The sequence below is a fragment of the Sprattus sprattus genome (genome assembly GCF_963457725.1).
Source record: "Sprattus sprattus genome assembly, chromosome: 15".
In the NCBI taxonomy this organism is placed as follows: domain Eukaryota; kingdom Metazoa; phylum Chordata; class Actinopteri; order Clupeiformes; family Clupeidae; genus Sprattus; species Sprattus sprattus.
The window spans coordinates 5688552-5715677 of NC_137913.1; the positions used below are offsets into that span (position 1 = coordinate 5688552).

At 42.7% G+C, this 27126-nt stretch overlaps 1 protein-coding gene across 1 annotated transcript; it reads right to left on the reverse strand.

Annotated features, from left to right (window-relative positions):
• Window positions 1-1394: 1394 nt before the first annotated feature.
• On the reverse strand, window positions 1395-18297 carry LOC308375772 (uncharacterized protein; the record flags this gene model as incomplete). Its single annotated transcript, XM_080851950.1, has 12 exons — window positions 1395-1933; window positions 6994-7053; window positions 7400-7559; window positions 8729-8962; window positions 9181-9276; window positions 10180-10786; window positions 13163-13676; window positions 15356-15415; window positions 15762-15921; window positions 16416-16649; window positions 16864-16959; window positions 17710-18297. The coding sequence occupies 12 exons, from the start codon at window positions 18295-18297 to the stop codon at window positions 1395-1397; spliced, it is 3348 nt and encodes a 1115-aa protein (XP_080708076.1).
• Window positions 18298-27126: the final 8829 nt, after the last annotated feature.

The following is a 27126-nucleotide window of genomic DNA, read 5'->3' on the forward strand; positions in this document are numbered from 1 at the left end:
TATGGTTTTCCCCCAGAACACAATATAAATGAAAGTGATGAACACAATATGAAGACACAACACATGCAGACATCTTCAAAAGTTTTAATTTCTCAATGTACCGTAGTAAAATAAATTGAAACCTATAAAAAATATGCAACTGATATGTAAAGAACATTGAATACAATACATGTATTTAACAACCTTAACCAATGAAAAATTAAACGTTGTACTTTGTGATCCTTGTGGATCCATTGTTCCAACACAAGTGAAGTGACCCATGGCTTTAATCTACCTATCCTGAGGTTCTGATTGGCTCATTAGTCTACCTATCCTGAGGTTCTGATTGGCCCATTAGTCTACCTATCCTGAGGTTCTGATTGGCCCATTAATCTACCTATCCTGAGGTTCTGATTGGCCCATGGCCCAGTAATCTACCCATCCTGAGGCTCTGATTGGCCCATGGCCCATTAATCTACCTATCCTGAGGTTCTGATTGGCCCATGGCCCAGTAATCTACCCATCCTGAGGCTCTGATTGGCCCATGGCCCATTAATCTACCTATCCTGAGGTTCTGATTGGCCCATGGCCCAATAATCTACCTATCCTGAGATCTGATTGGTGTGTTGGTGGGTTGGGTTTCAGCCATGATGACGTGAGTTAATGAAATTGAATGCCAGTGCTTACTGAATGAACACATGGGGCAGACAGTGATATATGAAGGGATTTGTGTTCAAAAAGTTCAATAATTCTGAATCATGGGTGAAAACAGGCGGATAGTGTTTTGTAGTTTTGGGAAATGAGTCTGTTCTGGTAGAAGGCATCATGGTTTTGGGGTGTTTAGTTAACAGGCCCAGTCATAGTGTGTGAGCTATCGGAAAAAAAACTGTAATCAGGGTAATTGCAAGCTAATACAAAAAAGGTAATTTAACGATCAAATTCTTTCTGATGTTATTCATCATGGGTAATAAATACATAATTTCAGCCTGAAGGGACCGGTATTCATAGTTAATAAGGATACGCCATAGTCAATAAGTCAATGTTCTCATACCTAGTTATAAATGTTACTTTTATTTGTATTTTACCAGCATATAAGCATCCTTTATATTTAGGTTTAGATCCTACCAGTAATGCATGATGATAACTGCAAAATGTGTTTTTTTCCTCTAAAACAGGTCTTAGCTGCTGAACTTCTGACTTTACCAAATGACGCCAGGAGCGCTGAATTAATTAAATGGCTCAGATGTCATCTGCTGAGCCTTGTTTTCTTCCCAGACCACCACTACATCAGTGCGGTACACCTGCCTCCACCACCAGAGTCACAACAGCTTCACTGGTGATCTAATGTCGAACCCTAAACCCAGGGTAGAGAGGCTGTGTGAATGTAGTGTGGATTCAGCATCTGTACATCTCAGTCATAACAGCTTCACTGATGACCAATCGGGAGCAATATCATATCCAAACCCAAACCCAGGATAGAGTGTGTGAGTGAATATGGTCTGGACTCTGTGCAGGAGGGTCATTGTGTCAGAGATGCTGTAGAAGGCCAGAGTTCCTGCCCTGTGATCCACATACACTCCTATTCTGGAGCAGCACACTCGAGGGAGTTCAGTGTTTTGTTTATTGTGATAGAAAAATGAGCCATAATGGCAGAGCTGCAGACTCCAGGACTGATCATTATAACCAAACACAGACTCATCAACCCTTCCCCCCCTGCTGATGCTTTTATATGAGACGGATATAGCAACCCCCCACCCAACCGTCTCAACTTCCCAGTAGCAGCGTCCAGACATACCCTCTCTGCACAGCACCTGCCAATTACCAAATCTCTCTGGATGATCAGGATATGACTGGACCCCATCATCCTCATATCTACATTCCACCCTCCTGTTCCCCTCAGACAGATGGAGGCCTTTGTTTACTGTGTTTGGATCCAGTGTGAAGTGACAGGAGTCTGATGGAGGAGAAGACAGGACAAACTTAGATATTTATATGTGTTAGGTATATACATTCATGTATGTTTGTGTGTGTGTGTGTGTGTGTGTGTGTGTGTGTGTTGTTGTTGTTATTTTATATGATTCTTTGCGTGGGGAATGAGATTTATTTCTGTGATTTCTTCTGTGAGGAGAATGCTTCACATATAAGTGAGATTTGTTTTCTGTGTGTGTGATCCTGTACATGTTTGTGCAGGTGTACATGTGTGAATGTCTGTATTCAAAAGTGTAGGGCCTTATACATGTGCCACTGAGATCAGATCAGTTTATCTTATCGTATTCGCGTGTAGGTGTGAAGATTTTCAAGGGAAACGGCTCTCGGAGATGTGCTCCCACCTGGTTTGTTTACTAACAACATCAACGTGGATCCGCATCGGGCACAGGCAGTGTAGTGGCTTAAAGTTCCCTTCTTTCTATCAGCATATAGTTCTTAATATTTTCTTTGAATAACCACTCTCGGATGGAAAGAAAACGAGTCTACGCGTGGATGTGTTTCAACAACGGTAGAAAACTGTGTTTGCTCCGTCTTTTACTGGACTCATAATTATATGACAGTGGTATTAGTTACAGTTGAGACACCCGAAATAACTTGCATGCGCAGCAATCCTGAGACGTGATTTTTAGTTTGCACATGAATACTAACGTCTTCTTTGATCCCAGGAAATTTGAGCACATAACCCATCTCCCTTACGGAGATATTGGCGAAAGTTGTTTAACCTACTTCGTTGCAAACGTCTAGTTTTTCAAACGTGTCTAGTTTTTGTGCAGTAGTGAATAGAGTCTCAGGGCCTGATTTACTAATATGCGAGCGCTTCTTAATCTGCGTTCGCAAATTAACGCACGGTGTTTTTGCGCATTTTACTTGGTATTTATCAAGCCAGATCTGCGCTGGGCAAACTGTGCTTACTCCGCCCTTTAAAGAGCCTGATTTACTAAGATTGATTTGCGAACGCATCTTTGCCAGGCGCACATTAACGCACGGTGATTCCCCGCATTTTCCGTGATATTTATCAAGCCAGATACGCGCTGGGCAATCATTATTTAGTGCACCGTTAAAAGACTGGAGAACTTGCCAGCAAGTTACTGCCACCATGGAGATTCGAGGAAGAAAAAACTAAGGTTCAGCGAATAGATAGCGAATAGATAGCGAGATAGATATATTGGTTCACGTTCGCTCAATCACTGAACCTGATTCAATGGGTTATATTGTTGTTTTGCCCGCCATCATCTACAGCGAGATGTTTAAAAGAACACGATTATAAATAATATGCTATTGGTGGCATTAATGCATAAACTGTCTATTATAACAATATATATGTGTACATGGCGAGATTAATACGTTCTACAAGGGACATGGGTTCACTACAATATATCCCCACTGAAACAAATACATTTACCAAGTAGACAGGCCTCTCCAAAATCACCGTTGCTCAATCATGGATAAATGGCACTATTCCGAAAGATAAAACTGTCATGGACAGACCACTTCCACGTAAGTAATGGTCATGTTGGCATCACATATGACCTGGACATTCATTGAATATGTGTGCTTTCTGTTTCGGTAAACGTGTTCGCGGATTGAAGGTGGGACTGTTTGCATGTGGGTGCGATCAATTTCTCCAATTACGTTCGGAAAGTTTAATTTCATATATATGAATATATGAATTATACGAGTTGAAACAAATATTTCTGTTCGCTGTCTCTGTCTATGTCTTTGCCTTGCTGCTGCCATATCAACGTTTTCAGACTCAGTGGAAATGCGCTTGGTTAAGACGTGCTTTTATGAGGCGGAGAATTAGCCTGCAAATCAGAGATGTGCGCTCGCCGGGCAGTTTAGTAAATACCACGCAGTTCATCATTAGGCGCACTCCTCCCATTAAATAGCGCTACACGCCTACGTTACCACCCACGTTTCCGAACCATCCCACCTGTTTGCAGGTACACACCCTCAAAGCGTTAATATGCGCTGCGCCAGCTTAGTAAATACCGTTTTTCGTTACGACCGCTATTTTACGCCAGAAAATGGGCGCAATCCTGTTAGTAAATCAGGCCCTCAGTCTACTACACCATACATAGCATATCATGTTTGTAGAAAATGATTAAGGTGCAACAAATGCCAATAAGCATATTTAAATTAAATGATTCACATTGCAAGCACAATGGTGCGGCTGGAGCACAGGGATGGACAACGGTGACGCAGTTTGGATGTAGCGACAAACATTTATGTGCTGTAACAAACAGTGTTAACCAGTATGTGAGTAACGTGGCTTTTATTAAAACATAGCGTGTGTAATGTGTAGCTATTTCATTCCGTGTATTAACCTTTCCGGCTGTCTGTATTACTAGCCAGCAGCAGACATAAAGGAAAGGGAGCATTTTACTCCCCGGCAATCTCTCTACAAACTTCCATATAGACGCGGGATCAGCAGAGGAAAATCTACTTTCCTTTTGGGAGAAACCAGGCCAGTCGTTCCCACGACTACAGCACCTTGCAAAACGAATTATATGCGTTCCAGCAACAGGTGCTGCGAGTGAGCGCTCCTTCAGTGCAGCAGGGCGCGTTATAGAAGCCGGCGCTCTCGCCTGAATCCTGACACTGTAGATGCTATTTTATTCCTGCATAGTGCTAAGACAAATTCTAAATAGAACGAAGGTTAGGCATATCAGCAGAGGTATATTTTGGTTACATTAGGATGGCTACGTTTATAGCTTGCGTTTTGGGCGCACCACAATGCCAAGAAGTTTGTCGCGACTGTAATGGCATATTTCGTTGTGGTGGTGATTGATAGTTTAAGGCTTACGAGACACGGTGTTTTCCGATGTTTTACTGAGTCCTGTCTGTCTCTATCACACACACACACACACACACACACACACACACACACACACACACACACACACAGGGGCGGAGTGGGACACAAAAATCCACCGGGACAATTCTGACTGCACCGGCCCACCACCGGCCCACAACGTGCCCAAAACTGGCCCAACCCGCATCCCCTCCACCTCCCATATCAACTACACAAACAAACGGGCGGCTTTTGATCATTATTGTTAGATTTAGTGATGATGTGTGGGTGACAGACATGACAGTGACAGTGACAGTGTATTTGTATATGTACATTTATGGAAATACGGAACAAATCGCGTCCCGTATTGGCTCAAATGGTATGCTAATTCGCAACAATGTGTCCTGTCAACTCACTCGCATTTAGTTGACGGCTGGTTGAATAAATCCGTAATTCTTGTACATTTTGATGCACTTTCCTCCAGCATCCGCCTCTTTTTCAGTCTGGCCTTTTTGCCCCCTCCTTTCTCCTTTCTCTTATGTCCCTCCATTAGGTCCGCTTCACCTTCTCTCTCTCTCCCTGATAGCCGCTAATTTATCTCCCTAGGTTCACTTGATAAAGGCACAACGCATTTCCCATGAGGCAATTTGCTCCGACCATTCTACATTCAACAAAAAAAACGAATTAAATCGCTGGCCAATTTATATTTGTGGTCATGAAAGTAATGGAGCGTCTGAATAAAAAACAATTACATCAATATAGGAGGCTAAACAAAAATCATAAGGTTGGATTAATGGGAGTGAGTTTGACACACACCATAGGTGTGATGTACAGAGACAAATAGTGATATAAATAGTGGTTGGACTGCTAAGCTACACAACTCTCAGAGAATTTAGAGATGTTCACGGGACCATGATTTGACGTACATGTAATCTCGATGGGCCGCACATGAATTTGACACGACGGCTGCGAAGGCCGGTCTGCAGGCTGGTTCTCGATAGATTATTGGCCGACCGGCCGACCGGGAAAAATCCCGGTCCTCCCGATGGCCACTCCGCCCCTGCACACACACACACACACACACACACACTAACGGAATCAAAAAAGGTTTAAATTAAGTGACATCCCTCAAATGTCGCGTCTCCCGCAAACCTGCAAGCTATGAGTCAGCTGTCAGTATTGGAAGAAGCCTTAATGTCTCGAAGATGAAACTTCCTGGGTTATTTTGTTTCGTTAGGCTTTTAGTTATATTTTAAAATAGCCAGTCACATTGTAGCCTATACCACTCATGGAATAAGGAATTTCAAAGAGATGATGGAGTGAACTTTCTAGCCTCCTGTCACCGTCTACCCCCAGTCACGCACGGCCTCCCCCATGACACATCGGCCTGATTTGACACGCCCTTTTCTAAGCCAAACGAACGTGGTAAACCACCTCTCTCGAAAGCTTCAGACGATCGGCGGAAAAACTAACGGTTTACATCTAGACCCCTTATACATGAGGCAATTGTAACACGTTCGCGAGTTTCTATCGTGGTAGACGCGATGTAACAGCTTTACATTGACGCATGTATAAGGGGCTACTGTTTGTGTGAGTGTGAGTGTGAGTGTGAGTGTGAGAGTGAGAGAGAAAGACAGTGTCTGTGTTTTTCCTGAAGGGAGTCCTTTGTCTGAATGATTGATGTTGAGTGTGTGTAAGTATTTGGGTTTGTTTCATTTGATTCCTTTTGCGTGAGATGAGTCCTTCGTATATAGGAGTGTGAAAGTGTTCCAGTGTATTCGTATGTGCAAGTGCATATTTTGTATCAGCTGGATATAAAGGCCAGTTTATTGTCCTAATTTTTGGCAGTACATGACTTCATGTTCCAAATGTGCCTAAGAGATGCACGCAGAAGAGTGTGTCTGTCCTGGTCTTTGGCCAAGACCTAAAACACCTTGCAGGGACTGTTCTTCTGATGAGAAGAACTGCATTTAAATGAAGTGTGAGTGATTGATGTGGGAGGGGTGTGGCAAATTTGTTACATCTCCTCCCAATCGACATTTAGATCAGCATTTTAGGAAAATGGAAAAAAGACACTGGAAAAGACACTGTCTCCTCTACCCATGACCTATAACAGCCATAATGAAATGTTTGAACTGCTTAAACATGTAGGACCATGTGATTGCTACTGAAACTTGACTTGTGATTTGGAATAAAGAAAACTGTATAAAATGTGTTCGTGTCAGACTCACATTGTAGGAAATCCTCTCTGGTTGTAGGTTCAAGACACAAAATGGCCTGGACTTTAGACACTATTGAGAGAGAAAGAACAATATTAAAAACAAGACTGACCGGTGTTAATGTCAACATTGCATCAAGCTTCTGTTTTTATGATGGCAGTACATTTGTGTTCTCTTGTTGAGGGACACTATGAGTCTCCAGCTTCTACAATCTTAAAGAACCTCTAAAGACAAGTAAACATGGAGTCACCTGTAGAGTATCTCAGCTTCACTGACATACGAAGGATATGTTACAAATATGTGATATTGAGAAATACAGGATCCTGAAGTTCACCATCACATTTAGCTTATTAGTACAATCCAGAGGGGAAGTACAGTTAGTCATTACATGTAAACATATGTGAGTAATGTGATTTACTTGACGCAGATATCTTCATGACTTCCTCCTTGCAGAAATTCTCCAGTTGCGTCTTTAGTTCGTAGACAGATTTCTTCACAGCCTCAAAAGAGAGGGCTTGGTTCACAGAGATGCAGGATAAGTCTTTAGATTCAAGTGTCTCACTGACTGACTGGAAAGTCTAAATAAAGAAACACAGAGATAGAGAAAGAGAGAGAGATGATAATGAGAGAGAATAGCTACATTCTCAAAAAAAAAGTAGTAAGTTCTAAGTTTATATACAGTTGATCAGGAATTATAACTAAAATCTTAAACTATTTCAGTGCACATGAGACTCTTAAGTTAGATATTATCCTGTAATGTTTGAGATGTGAACTAAATGTAACATTATGAGTATCTGGGTGCAGCCTAAGCCTAACCTGGGTATCATCCTTTGATGTGTGTGTGCAGCATCTGGATGTGGCTTCCAAATGATTGTGTTATCAAGGACAGTCTTTGCAGCTAAAATGCGTTGTCTAGGGGTTAGTCTGATGTTAGCGGTGTCCCTCCTCACAATGCAAACTAAAGCAAAGCCTCACCTACGTACTACACACTATCCCTACATGATGTAAATTCATGATAGTGGGATCTTACCTTGTGCGGATGAGTGTGTGTGTGTGTGTGTGTGTTTGTTTGAGAATGTAGGTGTGTGTGTGCGTGTGTGTGTTTATGTGTGTGCATGTGTGTGAGCACTCCCTGCCAGGCAGCTCTCTCAAGCTGGCTAACTGCTAGCGGGGTAAGCCCATGTGTTAATTCCTTAATTGATTGTTGATTGAATTCCAAAATAGTCCAACATAAATGGAAGCTCAAATGTAACTGGTTTGCCTTGACCTACATGTGGCCTGACCAAAGAGGCCGAAAGGCAGGTACCTGTACACTTAGAGTGCCTCCAAAGAAACTGTGGGCAGATGTGCAGGGCAAATGTGCTTTTACCAATTAACCACAGGAAGTGACATCACTCAAGCCCTCCCTGTCTACTTTTTTTACCTAACCTGTCCTAATAATTGCCATAATGATTTTGAGTACATTTCTGAAGAATACAATTGTCTTTTAAAATGTTTTGGGTGATAAATACAAAACATCCTTTACAGACACTGGATGGGTTAAGGTATCAGTTCAAAGTTCTATAGACTTTATTATGATCAGAAGCAAAAGGATCAATCTGGATATGTAGAGATCCTTGAAGAATATTCAACAATATCTAAATTGAATTTTCAATTTAGGAATATACATTTCCACCTAGGAATATATTCAACATAAATCTGTGCCCTCAAATATTCTGTGCACTAACAATCCATCATCAACAGTTACCTTGAGGAAATGGATGTGATCCTCTGTGTGTGAAAGCTGCTCCAGCTCAGCATCTCTCCTCTTCAGCTCAGCAATCTCCTGCTCCAGTCGCTTCAGGAGTCCTTCAGCCTGACTCACCTCATCCTTCTCCTGAGCTCTGATCAGCTCTTTCACCTCAGAGCGCCTTCTCTCAATGGAGCGGATCATCTCAGTAAAGATCCTCTCACTGTCCTCCACTCTTGTCTGTGCAGAGCTCTGTTAGGAGACACACAAAGAGCAGGGGTCCATCTAAAGCAGCCCACGCCCTCAGCTCCTCCACACAGCCTGGTACCCACAGTGTGGCTCAGAGGAGCTGGAAAGTGTCTCAGCATTACAGACTCCTGTCTGGCTGACTGGAGGAGAGCCCTGATTGAGCCTGAAATGGCTCCTCCAGCAGCTAGCTGTTGTACTCCTCTCCTCTGGTCAGTACTCACCTTGAGAGTCTCCACAGCCTTCCTCAGTTCCTTCAGCTCCTTCTCTCTCTCCTGGATTCTCTGCTGGATTTGATTCTGGGTCTCCCCCAAGTGTGTCTATGTTGAAGGAATACATCACATCCACAACTAACAGTTATTTTGGCATCGTAATAGTATTATTGTGTGATAGCATTCCTGAAAGAACAAGCTGTTGAAACTACAGACGCTGACTGAGAGGTGATCTGTAGTGTTGCTGAATAGCCTATTGGTGAGAAGCTGTTTCATTACAAGGCTTGAGAAAAACACAAAAAAAGTTTTGTCATTGTGGAGCAAACAGTGACCCATACATGCAGTACATCTTTATTTATTTGTGACAGGTCACTCAGTGAGGGTATAGTTGCAGTAAGGGTGTGTTGGACATTTCTATCAACTCCAAAAGAGAAACTGTAAATACAAATACATAAAGATGTACTGCATGTATGGGTCACTGTTTGCTCCACAATGACAAAACGTATTTTGTGTTGATAACCATGTAATGTCATTCAGTCATAGTGCCAACCACCCAGGACCCTACAAAATACCATTTCAGCCCCCCAATCACTGGGCTCATCTGAGAGGACTGGGCAGTAATATTGTAGGCAGAAATAACTGTAGCCATCTTCATATAAATAACTGTAAATAAGAGAAGTATTACATAATGTCTACAAACACGTTACATGGTAATTTAGGATTTTTATGTTTATCTATTATCTAGATACAGTTCATATATAACATGATATTTTCTTTCTGATTTCAGCTTTTAAAATGTTATAGCTCTTAAATGTAATTTAGTGTTTTGATTGCTGTATGAGAATGCTGACAGTCTGAAGTTAACCATCTGCTTTTACAACTTCATTAGACAGAGGTGTTTTTATGTCACTGTTGTTTCTCTCTGCCTCACTCTATCATTGACCTATAGTCTGTCTTCCAGTTGGAAACCCAATAGCCATGTACTACCCCACAAATCCAATCGATCCTTACCTGTTTTTCTCTCCTCCCTGCAGAGGCTGACACAGTGTCATGGCCTTTGTGTTCATCCACTAGACAGCGCAAACAAACACAACTTTGGTCCGTACGACAAAATATCTCGAGAGGCTTCTCATGTTGGGTGCAGATCATCTCTTGTAGCTGGCCTGTGGCATCAACCACCTTGTGTTTTCGCCCAGGGTGTATGTCATTGTGAACTTTGTAGTGAGTTTCACAGTATGAAACCAGACATTCCAGACAGGACTTCACCGCTTTGAGTTTTCTCCCAGTGCAGACGTCACACTCCTCATCTCCAGGTCCAGTACATGCAACAGGAGCAACAGCTTGGATTCTGGTCATCTTGATCTGTTCCACCAGCTCAGCAAAAATATGATTTTTGCTTAAAACGGGTCTTGGGGTGAACGTCTGTCTGCACTGGGGGCAGCTGTAGACTCCCTTCTGATCTTCCTGATCCCAGCAGCTCGTGATGCAGCCCATACAGTAACTGTGTCCACAATTAGTAGTCACTGGATCCCTAAGAAGATCCAAACAAATGGAACATGTAAAAAGCTCGTGGTTAGTTGGAGCCGCCTCTGCCATTCTTCGTTTGAGCTGCGTAACGCTTCACAGGTTTTCACGTAGTTTCGTTTCGGCTGAAATCTTGAAACGACTTCCTGGTTGGGTGGGCGTGTTCGTCCAAACATCGTCATTGACATCGGCAAGGACTTTAAATTAAAAGTTCTTTGCAAACACTGACCTGTAGAGAATACTGTCATGCATTTCCCACTATTTATGAGTCGAAGGAACCACTAGGAAGCAGTTTACTGTCTCTTTACAAATATTGAATATCCGCAACAGAAATGTAAAGGAAATTGTAGTAAAGCTTTGCTTGTGTTGAAAATTATCATTGTCAAACAGTGCCGTGGTGGTCATAGAGCAGAATTGCAGCTACAATTGTCATTAGGCCCGTGCGCGGGGATGGGTATCATGTAAGGTCAAGCATGAAAACCAGAGTGCAGGTGCAGGGCAGTGGAAAGTTACAAAGCAGTCAGGAGGGGGTCACCCATTTACACCCACACTCACACACACTTATACATACACACACATACAGAGATACACTTACACATACACACACAGGCATATGTACACTTCTATATACACACATACACACATACACAATTACACGCACACACACATATACACATACACACATTCAAACAAACACTCAATTACACATACACATACACACACACACAGATTCACACACACCTACACACATGGATACACAATCACACACATACACGCATACGCACACAACCATACAAATGCACACAAATGATGGGGCCTTTCAAGGCCAGACATAGCCTTTTATCATGTGATAACCAAGAAAATTGGCAGGAGGATCTTTTCTCCCCAAAGCAAAAGTTCCCTCGCAACAGGTGAGCGAGAATATTCTGAGTGGCTAATAAAGAGGATAAAATGTGTGTAAGTATAAGGGAATATTCTGATTGGGTCATTTTTAGATAAGGTGATGACCATGATGCATAAACTGACGAATTATGAGTATAAAAGACAATGCATTGGGTCTTAGATTCAGAGCGTAACCGAGGACGCCCACTCTCATATTTGGAATGATCTGTCTGCAGGATTGAATAAAACTTCAGTTTATCGGACTCCGGACTCCTGACTCTGATTGAATATTATTTCTAAGTTATTTGAAACAGTTGTATTTTCGCTACAACACTTGCAACAAGAAGGTCGCCATCTAGACTCCGGAACTGTTGAATTAATCACATAGTTTGATATTAATTAATCAAAATTAATTGCATGTATCAATTTGTCGTAAGAAGTATTTAAAAGTCTGTCAAATTTGCCATTGATGGTGTGTATGAGGTGCTGTAATATGCGCTGTGTGTGCATTGTGTGTATTATGTGCTGTGATATGCTTCTGTGTGTGAGGGTAATATGCTTCTGTGTTTGTGTGTGTGTCTGTGTATGACGTGCTGTAATATGCTTCTGTGTGTGTGTGTGTGTGTTTGTGTGTGTGTGGTGTGTGTATGACGTGCTGTAATATGCTTCTGTATGTGTGTGTGTATGATTCGCTGTCTGTCTCACACACGGGGTAGCCCTCATTGCACCTCACCATTGCAGTAACTGCAACCGCATGGCGTCATCATAGTCACTGGATCCCTTAGCAGATCAAGAGAAACTGCACAGCAGCAAGGATGTGGTTCCCTTTAGAATGTGTCCATTTTGTTACTGCAGACACAATTACAAGTAGTGTGAGCAGACTTCTGTTTCAGATCTTGGTAAAGAAGCGTCCTCTTGGCATTGCGTGGGGAATGTGCACAATAGAGATAAGAGAGATGAAGGTGAGAGGAATGGTGTAGAAATACCCAGGGAGAGAAAGAGTGTGTGTGTAAGAGAGAGAGAGGGGGGGGGGGGGGGGAGAAGAGAGAAAGTGTGTGTGTGTGTGAGAGAGAGATAAGGGCTGACTCAGTGCTGAATTAGTTGAACTTCAATGTTAATTTAATATACTTACTGCCCCACCCCCCCACAGACACACATATACAAACACACACACCAAGAATACATGTATAACTTTTTATTTACTATTTTGGACCAGATACAATTTAAAGCATATTGCTCTCATTATAACGGTATTAATAAAGAAACACATTTGTCACGTAAAACCAGATATCAGAACATGTATGCAATAACAGAGGGACTAAACACTTGGGAGAGTGAGGTTATGCAACACAGAGCTCGTTAAAACCTTTCACACACAATGTCTTATTTCTGCTGTGGTGATACTGCATGTGTTACAGCAGAGGTCTAGAGGTACAGATATTGTAATAGCTGGGGTCCAGAGATGTGGGAATGGCTTCAGTCTGTTGTTGTCCCCAAGATCAAAGACTCTCAGGCCCATCTGCTAAATCCTTACGTGTGAGTGATGTGTGGGATGTATGTGCTAACAGCATCTAGATATGTCAGTCACAGCAGCTTCAATGATGATCCAGTACCATAAAACCTAAACCCAGGGTAGAGTGTGTGAGTGAATGTGGTCTGGACTCTGTGCAGGAGGGTCATTGGGTCAGAGATGCTGTAGAAGGCCAGAGTTCCTGCCCTGTGATCCACATACACTCCTATTCTGGAGCTGGCCACTAGAGGGAGTTTAGTCTGTTTCAAATTGTGCCAGAAAATGGAGCCTCTGCCGTAGAGGTTCAGACACCAGGACTGATCATTACGTCCAATCCCACACTGATTACCATTTCCTCTCCTGCTGATGCTTTTATATGAGACTGATATATAAACATCCCCACTCCACTCAACCTCCCAGTAGCAGCGTCCAGACACACCCTCTCTACACAGCACCTGATCCCGCCTTTCAAATCTCTCTGGATGATCAGGATATGACTGGAGCTCATCTCTCCTCTCCACCCTCCTGTTCCCCTCAGACAGATGGAGGTTTCTGTGTGCTGTGTTTGGATCCAGTGTGAAGTGACAGGAGTCTGATGGAGGAGAAGACAGGACAAACTTAGGTATTTATATGTGTTAGGTGTGTGTGTATGTGTGTGTGTGTGTGTGTGTGTGTGTGTGTGTGCGTGGGGGGGGGGGGGGGGTATATGAATCATTGTGTGTGTGTAGGATGAGATTTATTTCTGTGATTTATTCTGTGAGGGAATGTTTCAATATTAGTTATATCTGAGTGTGTGTGTGTGTGTGTGTGTGTGTGTTTGTCTGAAGGGTTAGGGTGTGAAAATGTTCCAGTGTCTTTGTATGTTAAAGCCCGTAGGTGTGATTGGTTGTATGGGTGTGTGTGAGAGACAGAGAAGGGAGAGAGAGAGAGAGAGAGAAATACAGAAAAATACAATGTCTCTTTTTCTTCCTCTCCTAGTCTTGACTATCTTTGCTGTGGGATGCTGCTGTAGTCTCTCCACCTGATCTACTTGTAGAATCCCTCAGCCTACACCTACTCACCCCAACCAAACTGTCATGCATTTGTGTTGTGTGAGATTCTGTACATGTTTTCATGGATGTTTGTCTACATTTGTGTGAGTGTGTGTGTGTGTGTGTATATGTGTCTGTATGTGTCTGTGTTTGTGACTCGTTGATCTGATAGCTTTTCAGATCCCACATACAAAGGACAAGTGCATATTTTATATCAGCTGGATATCAATGCCAATTTATTGTCCTAGTTTTTGGCTGTTCATGACTTCATGTTCCAAATGTGCCTAAGAGATGCACGCAGAAGAGTGTGTCTGGTCTGGTCTTTGGCCAAGACCTAAAACGCCTTGCAGGGATTGTGCAGGAGTCAACTATGCTGACAGGAGTCATGTAGAATCCGTGCCTGCACCCCCCATTCTATACCAAGGGGAGAGAGGTGGTGTAAGGGGAGACAGGTGGTGTAAGGGGAGACAGGTGGTGTAAGAGGAGACAGGTGGTGTAAGGGGAGACAGGTGGTGTAAGAGGAGACAGGTGGTGTAAGGGGAGACAGGTGGTGTAAGGAGAGACAGGTGGTGTAAGGGGAGACAGGTGGTGTAAGGGGAGTGGTGTGAGGGGAGACAGGTGGTGTAAGGGGAGACAGGTGGTGTATGGGGAGGTGGTGTGAGGGGAGACAGGTGGTGTAAGGGGATACAGGTGGTGTAAGGGGAGACAGGTGGTATGAGGGGAGACAGGTGGTGTAAGGAGAGACAGGTGGTGTAAGGGGAGACAGGTGGTGTAAGGGGGGGTGGTTTGAGAGTGAGCGCCAAAGCAAGCGGATGAGGAGAACTGAGTTAAAATTAAGTGTGTGTGTCCGTGTGTGTGTGTGTGTGTGTGTGTGCTGATGAGAAGAACTAAGTTTAAATGAAGTGTGTGTGTGTGCACTGATGAAGAGAACTGAGTTGAAATGAAGTGTGTGCTGATGAGGAAAACTGAGTTTAAATGAAGTGTGTATGTGTGTGTGTGTGTGTGTGTGTGTGTGTGTGTGTGTGTGTGTGTGTGTGTGTGTGTGTGTGTTTGTGTGTTGATGAGGAGAACTGCACCTCCTCCCACACTTCCATTTAGAACGCCATTTTAGGAAAATGGAAAAAGACACTGTTTCTTCTACCCATGAACTATAACAGCCATAATGAAATGTTGAACTGCTTAAACATGTAGGACCATGTGATTGCTACTGAAACTTGACATGTGTTTGTGTCAAACTCACATCGTAGGAAATCCTCTCTGGTTGTAGGTTCAGGAGGCAAAATAGCCTGGACTTCAGTCACTATTGAGAGGGAAAGAATCATATTAGAAACAACACTGACTGGTGTTAATGTCAACAATGTATCAACCGTCTGTTTTATGATGGCAGTACATTTGTGTTCTCTTGTTGAGGGACATTATGAGTCTCTAGGCTTCTTCAACCTTAAAGACCCTCTTTAGACAAGTAAACATGGAGACACCTGTAGAGTATCTCAGCTTCACTGACATACAAAGGATATGTTACAAATATGTGACATTGAGATATACAGGTTCCTGAAGTTCACAATCACATTTAGATTATTAGAACAATCCAGAGGGAAAGTATAGTAAGTCATTACATGTAAACGTATGCGAGTAATGTGATTAACCTGATGCAGATATCTTCATGACTTCCTCCTTGCAGAAATCTTCCAGCTGCGTCTTTATTGAGGAGACAGATTTCTTCACAGCCTCAAAAGAGAGGCCTTGGTTCACAAAGATGCAGGATAAGTCTTTAGACTCAGGTGCCTCACTGACTGACTGAAAAATCTAAATAAAAATAAAACACAGAGATAGAAAGAAAGAGAGAGAGGAGAAAAAGATGACAGAGAGAGAGAAAGAGAGACAGTGAGAGAGAATAGCATCCAAGTATAAGTAAGTTGCACGTTTAAATACAGTCTAAATAAAGAAAAACAGAGAAAGAGAGAGAGGAGGAAAACATGACAAAGAGAGAATAGCTACATTCTCAAAATAAAGCATCCCGGTACAAGTAAGATGTAAGTTTAAATGTACAGTCAGAATTTCATTAAAAATTTACAAAAAAAACATTCTTTAGAGACACCGTCACTGCACAGGGTAAGGTAGATGTTCAAATACTTTGGACTGTGTTACAATAAGAAGAAAACTAGTCTGGAAATTTACAGATCCTTGAAGGAAATTCAACAATATCTAAATTGAATTCAAATTTCCACCTAGGAATATCTTCAACATAAATCAGTGCCCTTAAACATTCTGTGCACTAATAATCCATCATCAACAGTTACCTTGAGGAAATGGATGTGATCCTCTGTGTGTGAAAGCTGCTCCAGCTCAGCATCTCTCCTCTTCAGCTCAGCAATCTCCTGCTCCAGTCGCCTCAGGAGTCCTTCAGCCCGACTCACCTCAGCCTTCTCCTGAGCTCTGATCAGCTCTTTCACCTCAGAGCACCTTCTCTCAATGGAGCGGATCATCTCAGCAAAGATCCTCTCACTGTCCTCCACTGCTGTCTTTGCGGAGCTCTGTTAGGAGACGCACAAAGAGGAGGGGTCCATCTAAAGCAGCCCACTCACTCAGCTCCTCCACACAGCCTGGTACCCACCCACAGTGTGGCTCAGAGGAGCTGGAAAGTTGCTCAGCATTACAGACTCCTGTCTGGAGGAGAGCCCTGATTGAGCCTGAAATGGCTCCTCCAGCAGCCAGCTGTTGACCTCCTCTCCTCTGGTCAGTACTCACCTTGAGAGTCTCCACAGCCTTCCTCAGCTCCTGCAGCTCCTTCTCTCTCTCCTTGGTTCTCTGCTTGATTTTTTTCTGGGACTCCCCCAAGTGTGTCTAGGAATACATCACATCCACAACAAACAGTTATTTTGGCATCATAATATGATTATTGTCTGATAGCATTCCTGAAAGAACAAGCTGTTTAAGCTACTGACACTGACTGAGAGGTGATCTGCAGTGTTGCTGAATAGTCTATTGGTGAGAGGCTGTTTCATTACAAGGCTTTAGAATAACACAAAATGTGTCTGGTCTTAGTGGAGCAAAAAGAGAACCAGGAAAAACACTGAGGCTCATCTGAGAGGACTGGCAGCAATATTGTAGGCAGGAACCATGATGTGTATATTTATATACATTTCTGTCAAATAAGAGAAGTATTACAAAATGTCCACAAACATCACACGTTCAATGAGAATTTAGGCTTTTTATGTTTATCTATTATCTTTAATTAGGCTATGTGTTTTCCTTTCTGTATGAGTATGCTGACAGTCTGAAGTTAACCATCTGGTTTTACAACTTCATTAGACAGGTGTGTTATTGTGACATTGTTATTCTCTCTCTGCCTCACTCTTAACATAAAGAGGATGAATCTATAGCCTGTCTTTCATTCGAGTTGGAAACCCAATAGCCAAATCCTACCACACAAGTTCAATCTATTATGTTTTTATGACGTTGGTATTCTCTCTCTACCTCACGCTATAATAATCTAAAGAGGATGAGTCTATAGTCTGTCTTCCAGTTGGAAACCCAATGGACATGTACTACCCCAAAAGTCCAATCTATCACCAAGAGAACTCCTGTCCTTACCTGTTTCTCTCTCCTCCCTGCAGAGGCTGACACAGTGTCATGGCCTTTGTGTTCATCCACCAGACAGAGCCAACAAACACAACTTTGGTCCGTAAGACAAAATATCTCCAAAGGCTTCTCATGTTGGGTGCAGATCCTTTCCTGTAGCTGGCCTGTGGCATCAACCACGTTGTGTTTTCGCCCAGGGTTTACGTCATTGTGAACTTTGTAGTGAGTTTCACAGTATGAAACCAGACATTCCAGACAGGACTTCACAGCTTTGAGTTTTGTCCCAGTGCAGACGTCACACTCCACATCTCCAGGTCCAGCAGTAAATGGAACAGGAGCAGCAGCTTGGATTCTGGTCTTCTTGATCTGTTCCACCAGCTCAGCAAACATATGATTTTTGCTTAAAACAGGTCTTGGGGTGAAAGTCTCTCTGCACTGGGGGCAACTGTACACTCCCTTCTGATCTTCCTGATCCCAGCAGCTCGTAATGCAGCCCATACAGTAAGTGTGTCCACAATTAGTAGTCACTGGATCCCTAAGAAGATCCAAACAAATCGAACATGTTATAAGTTCGTGGTTACTTTGAGCCGCTTCTGCCATTCTTCGTTTGTGCTGTGTAACGCTTCACAGGTTTTCACGTAGTTTCGTTTCGTCTGAAATCGCTGCAACTTTGAAACGACTTCCTGGTTGGGTGGGCGTGTTCGTGCAAACACCCTACACCCTCCTGTCATACAGTGCGGGCACATGATGGCAGCACTCCGATCCTATCCGATTCTCTCCATGGGGTCTCCATGGGGGGTTAACTGCTCTATCTCAAAGCACATGGAAGTGACAAAACTAGATCAGTTCAAATCAAATGCGGAATGTTTACATCTGCTACCGTTGATTATACACTAAATACGTTGTGAAATGAAACAAAACCGTTGATTATACAGTAAATACGTTGTGAAATGAAACAAAAACACACCACAGTTAAAGTTGTATTAGTATTGATTGATTCACATCGATATGAATGGATTACATGACTAACAACGGGTGGAAAAGTAATAAGAAAATATTTGTTCACTGAATTAGCGCGTTCTGTCCCAAACAGTTGCGTTCCAGTTTCTAAGTTTCACTTTCGCTTTCAGTATTTCAACGTGAATGAGAGGGAGCACAAGAACTGAGCGTCTAGCAGCGTTTATCATATCATATACATTATATATGATGCATGTATACAGTGGCGTCGTAGGGGGGGGATAAAGGGGACTGAGTTACCAGGGCCCTCTGTGGGGGAGGGTCCTTGAGGAGTGTGGAATTTTATTTTCCCTTTAAATATTAATATCATTTAAAGGTCCAAATTTTCTTGCTAACTAATATCATTTTAATGTTTTGGGTAAATAAATTGGTTGAATGATGGATTGAATTGTGTGTCCTAGTCTACATATAATGTCTGGAGACCCTCACCCCCCCCGGCTCACGCACAAAATGGTTTAGTCCGCCTTCAGTGTGCTTTTTACCTATAGGCGCATTTGACGAATGTTAACGTTAATTCGACTGAGGCAACGGTGCGCATTGAAGATGTCCAAGAACGTTAAATCCGGGTTTCAGAAAAGAAAAGAAAGGCAGGCAAGAGAGAGAAAAAGAGACGAGGGAAAGCAACTACTAACAGACTTCTTTCCTAAGAAAGGTGAGCCCGAATGTGAAAGCAAACACCCTACATTAAATTAACTCATGATGTGGTAATAAAACGAATCAATACCACCGCGATTGTCATTGCTAAAAACGGCATAACACAAAATTAGAAATAACATGCCCTATCTGTAATCTGAGGTAAACTCTAAATACATGTTTGTTTGCATAGCCTTCCACAGTTGCAGAGTGTGTTGCACGCACATCCAATCCAGGTGCAGGGTAAAAAGAGATCCGTAAAAATGAAAGAATACCCACACTGTTGCTGCTGACACCTGACGAACACCTGACGAAGACCAACAATGGTCGAAACGTTGTGCCAATAAAATACACGGGAGCTGCAGCAACAGTGTGCGGGTATTCTTTCATTTTTATGCATAGCCTACCACACCATTGCAATAGTAGGTCTATACTAATTAGAACATTTGGCTAAATTAATATTTGTTAGGCCATAACATAATTAGGCTAATAGCCTTTTTAAGTAGGGCTAGTCTAGGCTCAATAAGTTCATAAGGTTAGGCTGTCAAATTAGTTGGCTAGCAAAGTTAACTTGTGAAACATGGCACTCAGTTTCAGATGCAGCTAGTGATGCAGACCCCTCATCCTCTGACACTGTGGTCTTGAGGCAAGGTGAGCAGTTTAAAATGAAAGTACATCATTTTAGCTATACTGTAGGCTTAATGTGTTTAGCAAATAGCAACACAGGATGTTCCATCCAAAGGTGACTTTTTTTTGTTGCAATCAGGGTGTGAAGGGGATTTTAAGCAATATAATAAAAAGTGTTCCAGGAAAACATCCCATACTCTACCTTTAAACATGTTCAGTCACACAAATTAGGCTACATTGGAATTGCCTGTTACAGTAATATCTATCAGATGCTTCATGCTTGTAGAGGGTTCTGTCCAGGAAGATGGAGAAAATGTGGTAGAGGATGACACAAGTGAAGGAAGTGATAGCAGAGAAGATTCTGAGAAAAGTGAAAGGGATGAAGAGAGGTCAGAAAGTAGTCAGAGCAGCACCAGGGAGTGTATGCCAGAAGATCCAGCACTATGGACAGAGAAATTAACTAATGAAGAGAGAGACACAATTGTTCAAAGACTGGCAAGCAACATAAAAACAAATAAAATTACAGCAAAAGACAAGGAAGGGAAGCCATTTCCTAACTACCTTCAATTTGCAAAGTTTCACCGTCAGGGGGGAGGGGGCGTGGCACTCTTTTTTTGGGGGGGGGGGGGGGGGGGGGCCTATGAACCTACTGTGCATAGGGCCCAGAATCTGGTGCTACGCCCCTGCATGTATATGTCTGTGGGCACGATCTCAAGCACGTGCAAAAGTTGTTGTTGTCCAATTTGAATCAGATACGAGAGACACATGCGCGCCCAGTCCAATTACCAGCGGAATCGAATCGTGTGTCTGGGGGTTTACATCGGAGTCCAGTCGGACTCAAGTTGGACACAATGAATCTAGTTCTGGGGAGTCACATGTGTCCAATATCCAATTTAAATCGGACTGAAATCGGAAATTGGACGCATGTGTCCACACTGTCAGATAACGATCAGGCCTTTGAGTTAGTTAAGGACAACGTTATTTTCAACCACTGACATGTAGAGAATATGACAATTCCTTTCTCACCATTTATGAACTGAATACACCATCAGAAAGCAGTTTTCTGTCTCTATACAAAAACTGAATATCCGCAACAGAAATTCAAAGGAAATTGTAGTGAAGCTTGGCTTGGAGCAGGAATTTTGCCATCTAGTGGACATCCCAAGTCACATGATAGAAAACAAGGACAGGAGACGATGATTCCATAAAAGTTGAATGAGTGTGAGGGGCGGGGGAGCCGGAGCTGTATTGAATATAGTGACACTCAGCAATCTCAAGGACGAGTTTCCCATTGGCTTTGGCAGCATTTCTGTACATGCAAACCTACTGTCAACCGAGACACTTAGTCAAGATAGAGACAAGATTAAAACTCTGTCTCTCTCTCTTACACTGTAAAAATATAATATACACAAGCAAAATGTACATGTAATGACGTGAAATTGTTCATTACGTTTGTTTCACATGTGTATTGTTCAGGTTTCAAATCTGTCTGGCTTCAGATAGGATCCGCCACTGGCAGAGGCGCATCTTGTCAGAAGGCAAGGCAGGCAGCTGCTTGGGGCCCCCAAGCCACTAGATGGCGAAAGAGAGCTGACATTTTAAACTACAGAAGCGGTGGTTTCGTTTTGAGCGTTCATTCGTGTACATTGTTTTCGGTTATCAAAACGATGTGGGCCTAATGGCAACTCGAAGAAGATGAAGAGAAGCTATTCATCCGGGAGTGAGAAAAGAAAGAAGAAAAAAGAGGAAGAGGAGAGAAAAAAGCAAGACAGTGGTAAGTGAAAAAAGCGCATAAAAATGAAAAATAACGATGCAATAAGGCTATGACCAAATGTTGCCAGCTTCATTCGCCTTAGCATAACCGTATGTTTAACTTAACATCAGTGAAGAGCAAAGTTAGTAGCCTAACTTGGCTAGGACGAGAAAACAGACTACTGGATGCGACGTGACTGAATCGAGTGTGTGCACCACTGAGCAGAGACCGCAGTTGACTGCTTAGCTTTCAGGCTGGAAGAATGAAGATAGAAACTAAAGCAGGGCTCTCAAGTGTCACGCATTGAGCATGACAGTCACTCATTTCGGTCTTTAATCACGCACTCCCGCCACACATCGTATTTCTCACGCTGAAAAAAAACACTAGGCTATTTAATGTGCCGCAGCGCGCAAACCATGACCTGGCCGTGCTGCCCTCATCAAGCACGTCTCCCCGTATCCCCTGGAGTTCTGACGTGAGGTGCCACTTATCAGCCAATCCAAAAAATGAAATGGGCTACACAATAGCCAATCAGAAAAAAGTATCTGTTGTATCTGGGTAAGATTTAATCCAGCAACCAATGAAAATAAAGCATCCTGGCATTGCGCGCGACTGATCTTCTGAAAGTTTCGTTCAACTGAGGAGACCACTGGAGGACATGGCAACAGCATTTGCACAAGCTAAGGCCCGTAAACAGTTTAGGTAGAATCAGTACCGAAAGGGTGTTGATGGACAGTGACTTCATAATGTGGTTTAAGGTCTCAAAATCTTAGTGTGAACATATTGCTTTTTGTGTTGGACTATGAGTATTTTTAGGTGATACTGCAATTGGCCTGCATTTCGTTTTGTGCCAACTTTCTTACTGAAGTACTTAGTAACATTGTTACTGTGAAGAAGACATGCCTATTTTTTATAGAACAATTTCCAAAGGTTAAAAGATTGTTTTGAACTATGTGTATATTTAAGTTAATTGATACTTTAATTGCAGTGTACAGTATTTTCTGTATTGTGCTAAATTACTGAAGTAATTGCCAGCAGTGTTAATTGTAAAGGCAGAGCATTTTTGGTTGGTTTTGTTTTAAATTATTTTGCTATCTGCTAGCCTTCCTACAGTTTTTACACACTGTAAAATGGTTTTATATTTCAAAATCCATTATCTTGTAGAAAATGGTAACTTGTGAAATAAAGTTCACAGTTGTCTAGTGTTGATGTAGGCTATTGAAAATTTATTTTTTTGTGAAAAACACCGGTTAGAGGGGGGCCCCCAGTACATTTTTGCTTGGGGCCCCCAAAAACCTAGGATCGCCACTGGCCACAGGTGATAAATATATTTTTGGTAGCAAACCACAGCGCAAAAATATCAGTGATGGGAGGCTTATGGAGAACATGCCAACTCCAGACAGAAAGGCCAGGGAGATAGCCCACCTGAGCACTGGAGGCCTGAGGACCTGCCCTCCAGAGCCAACAGCGTCAGCGCCCCATGCGGGAATCGAACCCATGACATCAGAAGAAGGACACAGAGGCAGTGTATATATCAGGATAATTATTTATTATGTATTCATTTGTCACCACATATGGGAAAGTCATTAAACTTAGGAGTTCAATGCACTTCCATAATTATTGCAAATGAATTAAATCATTGCCTGGATACTGCCTTTACTATACTGCTTATCAGCCAGCCAAGAATCCCTGTCGCCCCACTTGACGCTAAAGGAATCACAACATTTTGAACATTCCGGACCTAGATAGAAAGACAAACACACAGGATGGTTAGGCAATGCTCAGATCACACACATTGAGTGTGTGTGGGAGTCTCAGTTTGTTCTCACCTGCCTGGATTCTGGTTTGCCATAGCGCAGATTGGTAACAAAATGCTCACAGTTGTAAGAGATGAGGTCATATAGTATCTCCTGGCCAACCTGTTGCTCTGCCTCTTCCAGGATGACATCTTGGGATTTTGGCATGTACTCTGTATCCAGGTAGTTGTCCACAGACCATGTGGTACCAAATGCTACTTCACTGAGCTTCTGCTTCCTCACAAAAGCATTCCCATCGGTGACATCGGTTGATGAAACACCTATGAAGAGGAGAGAGGGATGGTATCTGTAAAACACCTGGCAACAGTGCCCAAGTACTTATTGACAGAGATCATTTCGGAACACTGCTAATGACTTAAGAATATATGAATCAAGTGCCTTGAATTAATAATTACTCTATATCAATCAGGTGCTTATGTAAGCAGGAACATGGCTTTTCTCTGTTCCTGAGTATATGTATAACCTTGATTAGTAGTTACTGGCGCAACTTAGTCTGCATGTGTAGGATCTACATGCGTTAGTGAAGGAACCTCTTGTCTATGTTTGGGCGAGCTCAGAGGTGATAAGAAGGGTCGAACTTTGCCTGTTCAACCCTGCGTAGAACCGACATCTTTGTATCTCAACAGTTGGGATGACGCGAAGGGACTTTTAGTCAAGCGTGGCTATTCCTGCTGACGTTAGAATTATTTTTGACATCAGTGTTAGATACAGACTTAGATCAATTAGATAAATTCAAAGTATATAACCCCTGTGCAATTTTAGTAAAATTGCTTCACTTTCATCCTTGTGCTGTGAGTGAGCACGATTGCAATTGTTATGGAAAAAATATACAACTCCGTAGTACTGAGATAATTTGAGTGTGAATTTTCACATATGTAGATCATTTGTATAATAATAATATAGTTCAGTGGATATGACATCAGTTGATCCAGCACCACTAGAGATAAAGAGAACGTAAAAGACAATGGGAATAATGCACTGGGTCATTCCTGACTGGAAATATGTGAATGGCAAACCATTGAGGCAAAGCTCTGTCTGGTTACTTGACCTAACAATAAGAACACAATAGTCATCATGTTTGTGTGAAGGGGATGGACCCTGTACATTAAGACAACAGAGCATAAGATCTGTGTACTTTACCTGTTGTTGTGAAGTGAATAACGTCTCCATCTCCAACAAACAGTGCCCAGTGACTGAAGTTGTCTCTTTTGATCGCAATCATGTCACCTTTCTCCTGTGTATGTGAAACATCTAGCTTTAGCACACATTTTCAATGCCAAAACATCTGAACAGGTTAAAGCATATGGTCAAAGTAAAGTTGCAGTAGGCAGATTGTATTGTTAAACACTATAAATGGTTCTTGTCCTGCAACAATTACATAGGTCTGAAGGCATAATAAAATTATCATGATTCCTTATACCGTGTGTGTCTGTGTAACTGTTCCACTACTTCAACCAATTTCTTGCCTTTTAAAACATTCTTTCTGGCCCTATGATACACACAGACATACAAAATCTTTTCACATCCTGACTTGACAGTTTAAGTTAAATTATTTTATGGTGAGGAGACACCTTGTTACAAAGCTGATGCAAGTGATTACATAAAAAGTTGATCTTACCGCCATCTGCAAAGAAGGATAACAGGTTTCTAAAAATGGAAAACAAAACACAAGGTTATTTTGTTATTTTTGTGTGTGAATGCATGCCTGAAGTAACTGCTGGTTCTGGATTTTATGTCTAAAATAAAGTATTAAATCAAAAGAAAAATCCATTTCTAAAATTCTAGCAAACTTAGGTCTGTATCGCTGAATGGGAGACCCATCTGAGGCAGAGGCTATTTTACACCCTACCTTACCGTATCACCTATATCTGGCGAGGTGGGCGACCCACCCTGTACTCACACTCAGAATTGCATTTGATGATGTTAAAACTCCATTGACATGTGTTCTCTTGAGAGTGAGTGTACCTTTAAGAAGAAATGGCTGAATGCTGCCCTCCAATTGCTCTCTCCTCTTCAAGTCTTCTCTTATTTGAAGTCTGTATTAGAAAATATGCGTACTGCAAATGTTATCGTTCAAAGTATGCCATGTGAAATATTAAGAAAGAGTGGGGTGGTTGTTTCTGTCCTTGAGGACATATATACTGGAACAGAGTGACACTCCCTGTTATTATTTCCGTAGCTCTGTTGGACAGGTTTGACAACTACATAACCTATGGTGTTGATAGACTGTAATGGGCATGGCATCGTGAAGGATGGACTGGAAGACAGTCAGTAATTATGGAGTTTATTTCAGCATGGACACACCCTTTAAGTGTGTTGCTCAGACAATGGCCTACCTGACTGTAGGAATGTGTTGGCATTTATACTACTCTGTCGGGTAGAACACAGGGCAAGGGGTAAGGTAGGAAGGGGTAGGGGTAGGGGTTCACCTGCGGGGGACTGGGTCCTCTCAGGGGGGTGAGAACAGAGGACAAAGGGTCAGGGGGTCATTTCTATGCTCATACAAGAATTACTTTGTAAACAACCAATTAGAACAGGAATATATCAATATTCGGTTCCATCAATGTGCAAACAACTTCAAAAACACAAAAAAATGATCAAATAAAAAAGGAAGACGCTCACACAGGGATCAAGAATGTGCCTAAATCCACTGTACTTGGACCAAGTCATCCTACCCTGAAGGACAGGTGCTGTCTCCATGATGGCTGAGGGAACTGTCCCCATGATGGCTGAGGGAACTGTCCACATGATGGCTGAGTGAACAGTCTCCATGATGGCTGAGGGAACTGTCCACATGATGGCTGAGTGAACAGTCTCCATGATGGCTGAGGGAACTGTCCCCTTGATGGCTGAGGGAACTGTCCACATGATGGCTGAGGGAACTGTCCACATGATGGCTGAGTGAACAGTCTCCATGATGGCTGAGGGAACTGTCCCCATGATGGCTGAGGGAACTGTCCCCATGATGGCTGAGTGAACTGTCCCCATGATGGCTGAGTGAACTGTCCCCATGATGGCTGAGGGAACTGTCCACATGATGGCTGAGGGAACTGTCCACATGATGGCTGAGTGAACAGTCTCCATGATGGCTGAGGGAACTGTCCACATGATGGCTGAGTGAACAGTCTCCATGATGGCTGAGGGAACTCCCCGCATGTTGGCAGAGAGAACTGTCCACATGATGGCTGAGGGAACTCCCCGCATGTTGGCAGAGAGAACTGTCCACATGATGGCTGAGGGAACTCCCCGCATGTTGGCAGAGAGAACTGTCCACATGATGGCTGAGGGAACTCCCCGCATGTTGGCTGAGGGAACTGTCCCCATGACTGCTAAGGGCACTTCACTGTTCCACACTCAGTCTTGGCCTGAACTTGGCACATTTCCAACAATGGGTTACTTTATAGGAGAATGCAAAACCCTGTTAAATCAGTATAGTCTTGTGTCATGCTAAGGTTTATGCTGTTGGTAATGCACTAGCAGAGTCCTGGGCCTGGGGATGGAGTAAACTGCACTGGGCAGATGGAGCTTGTGAGCGTGCGTTACTCAGCAATCGTCTCAGGGAAGGGAAACCCCGACAGAAAA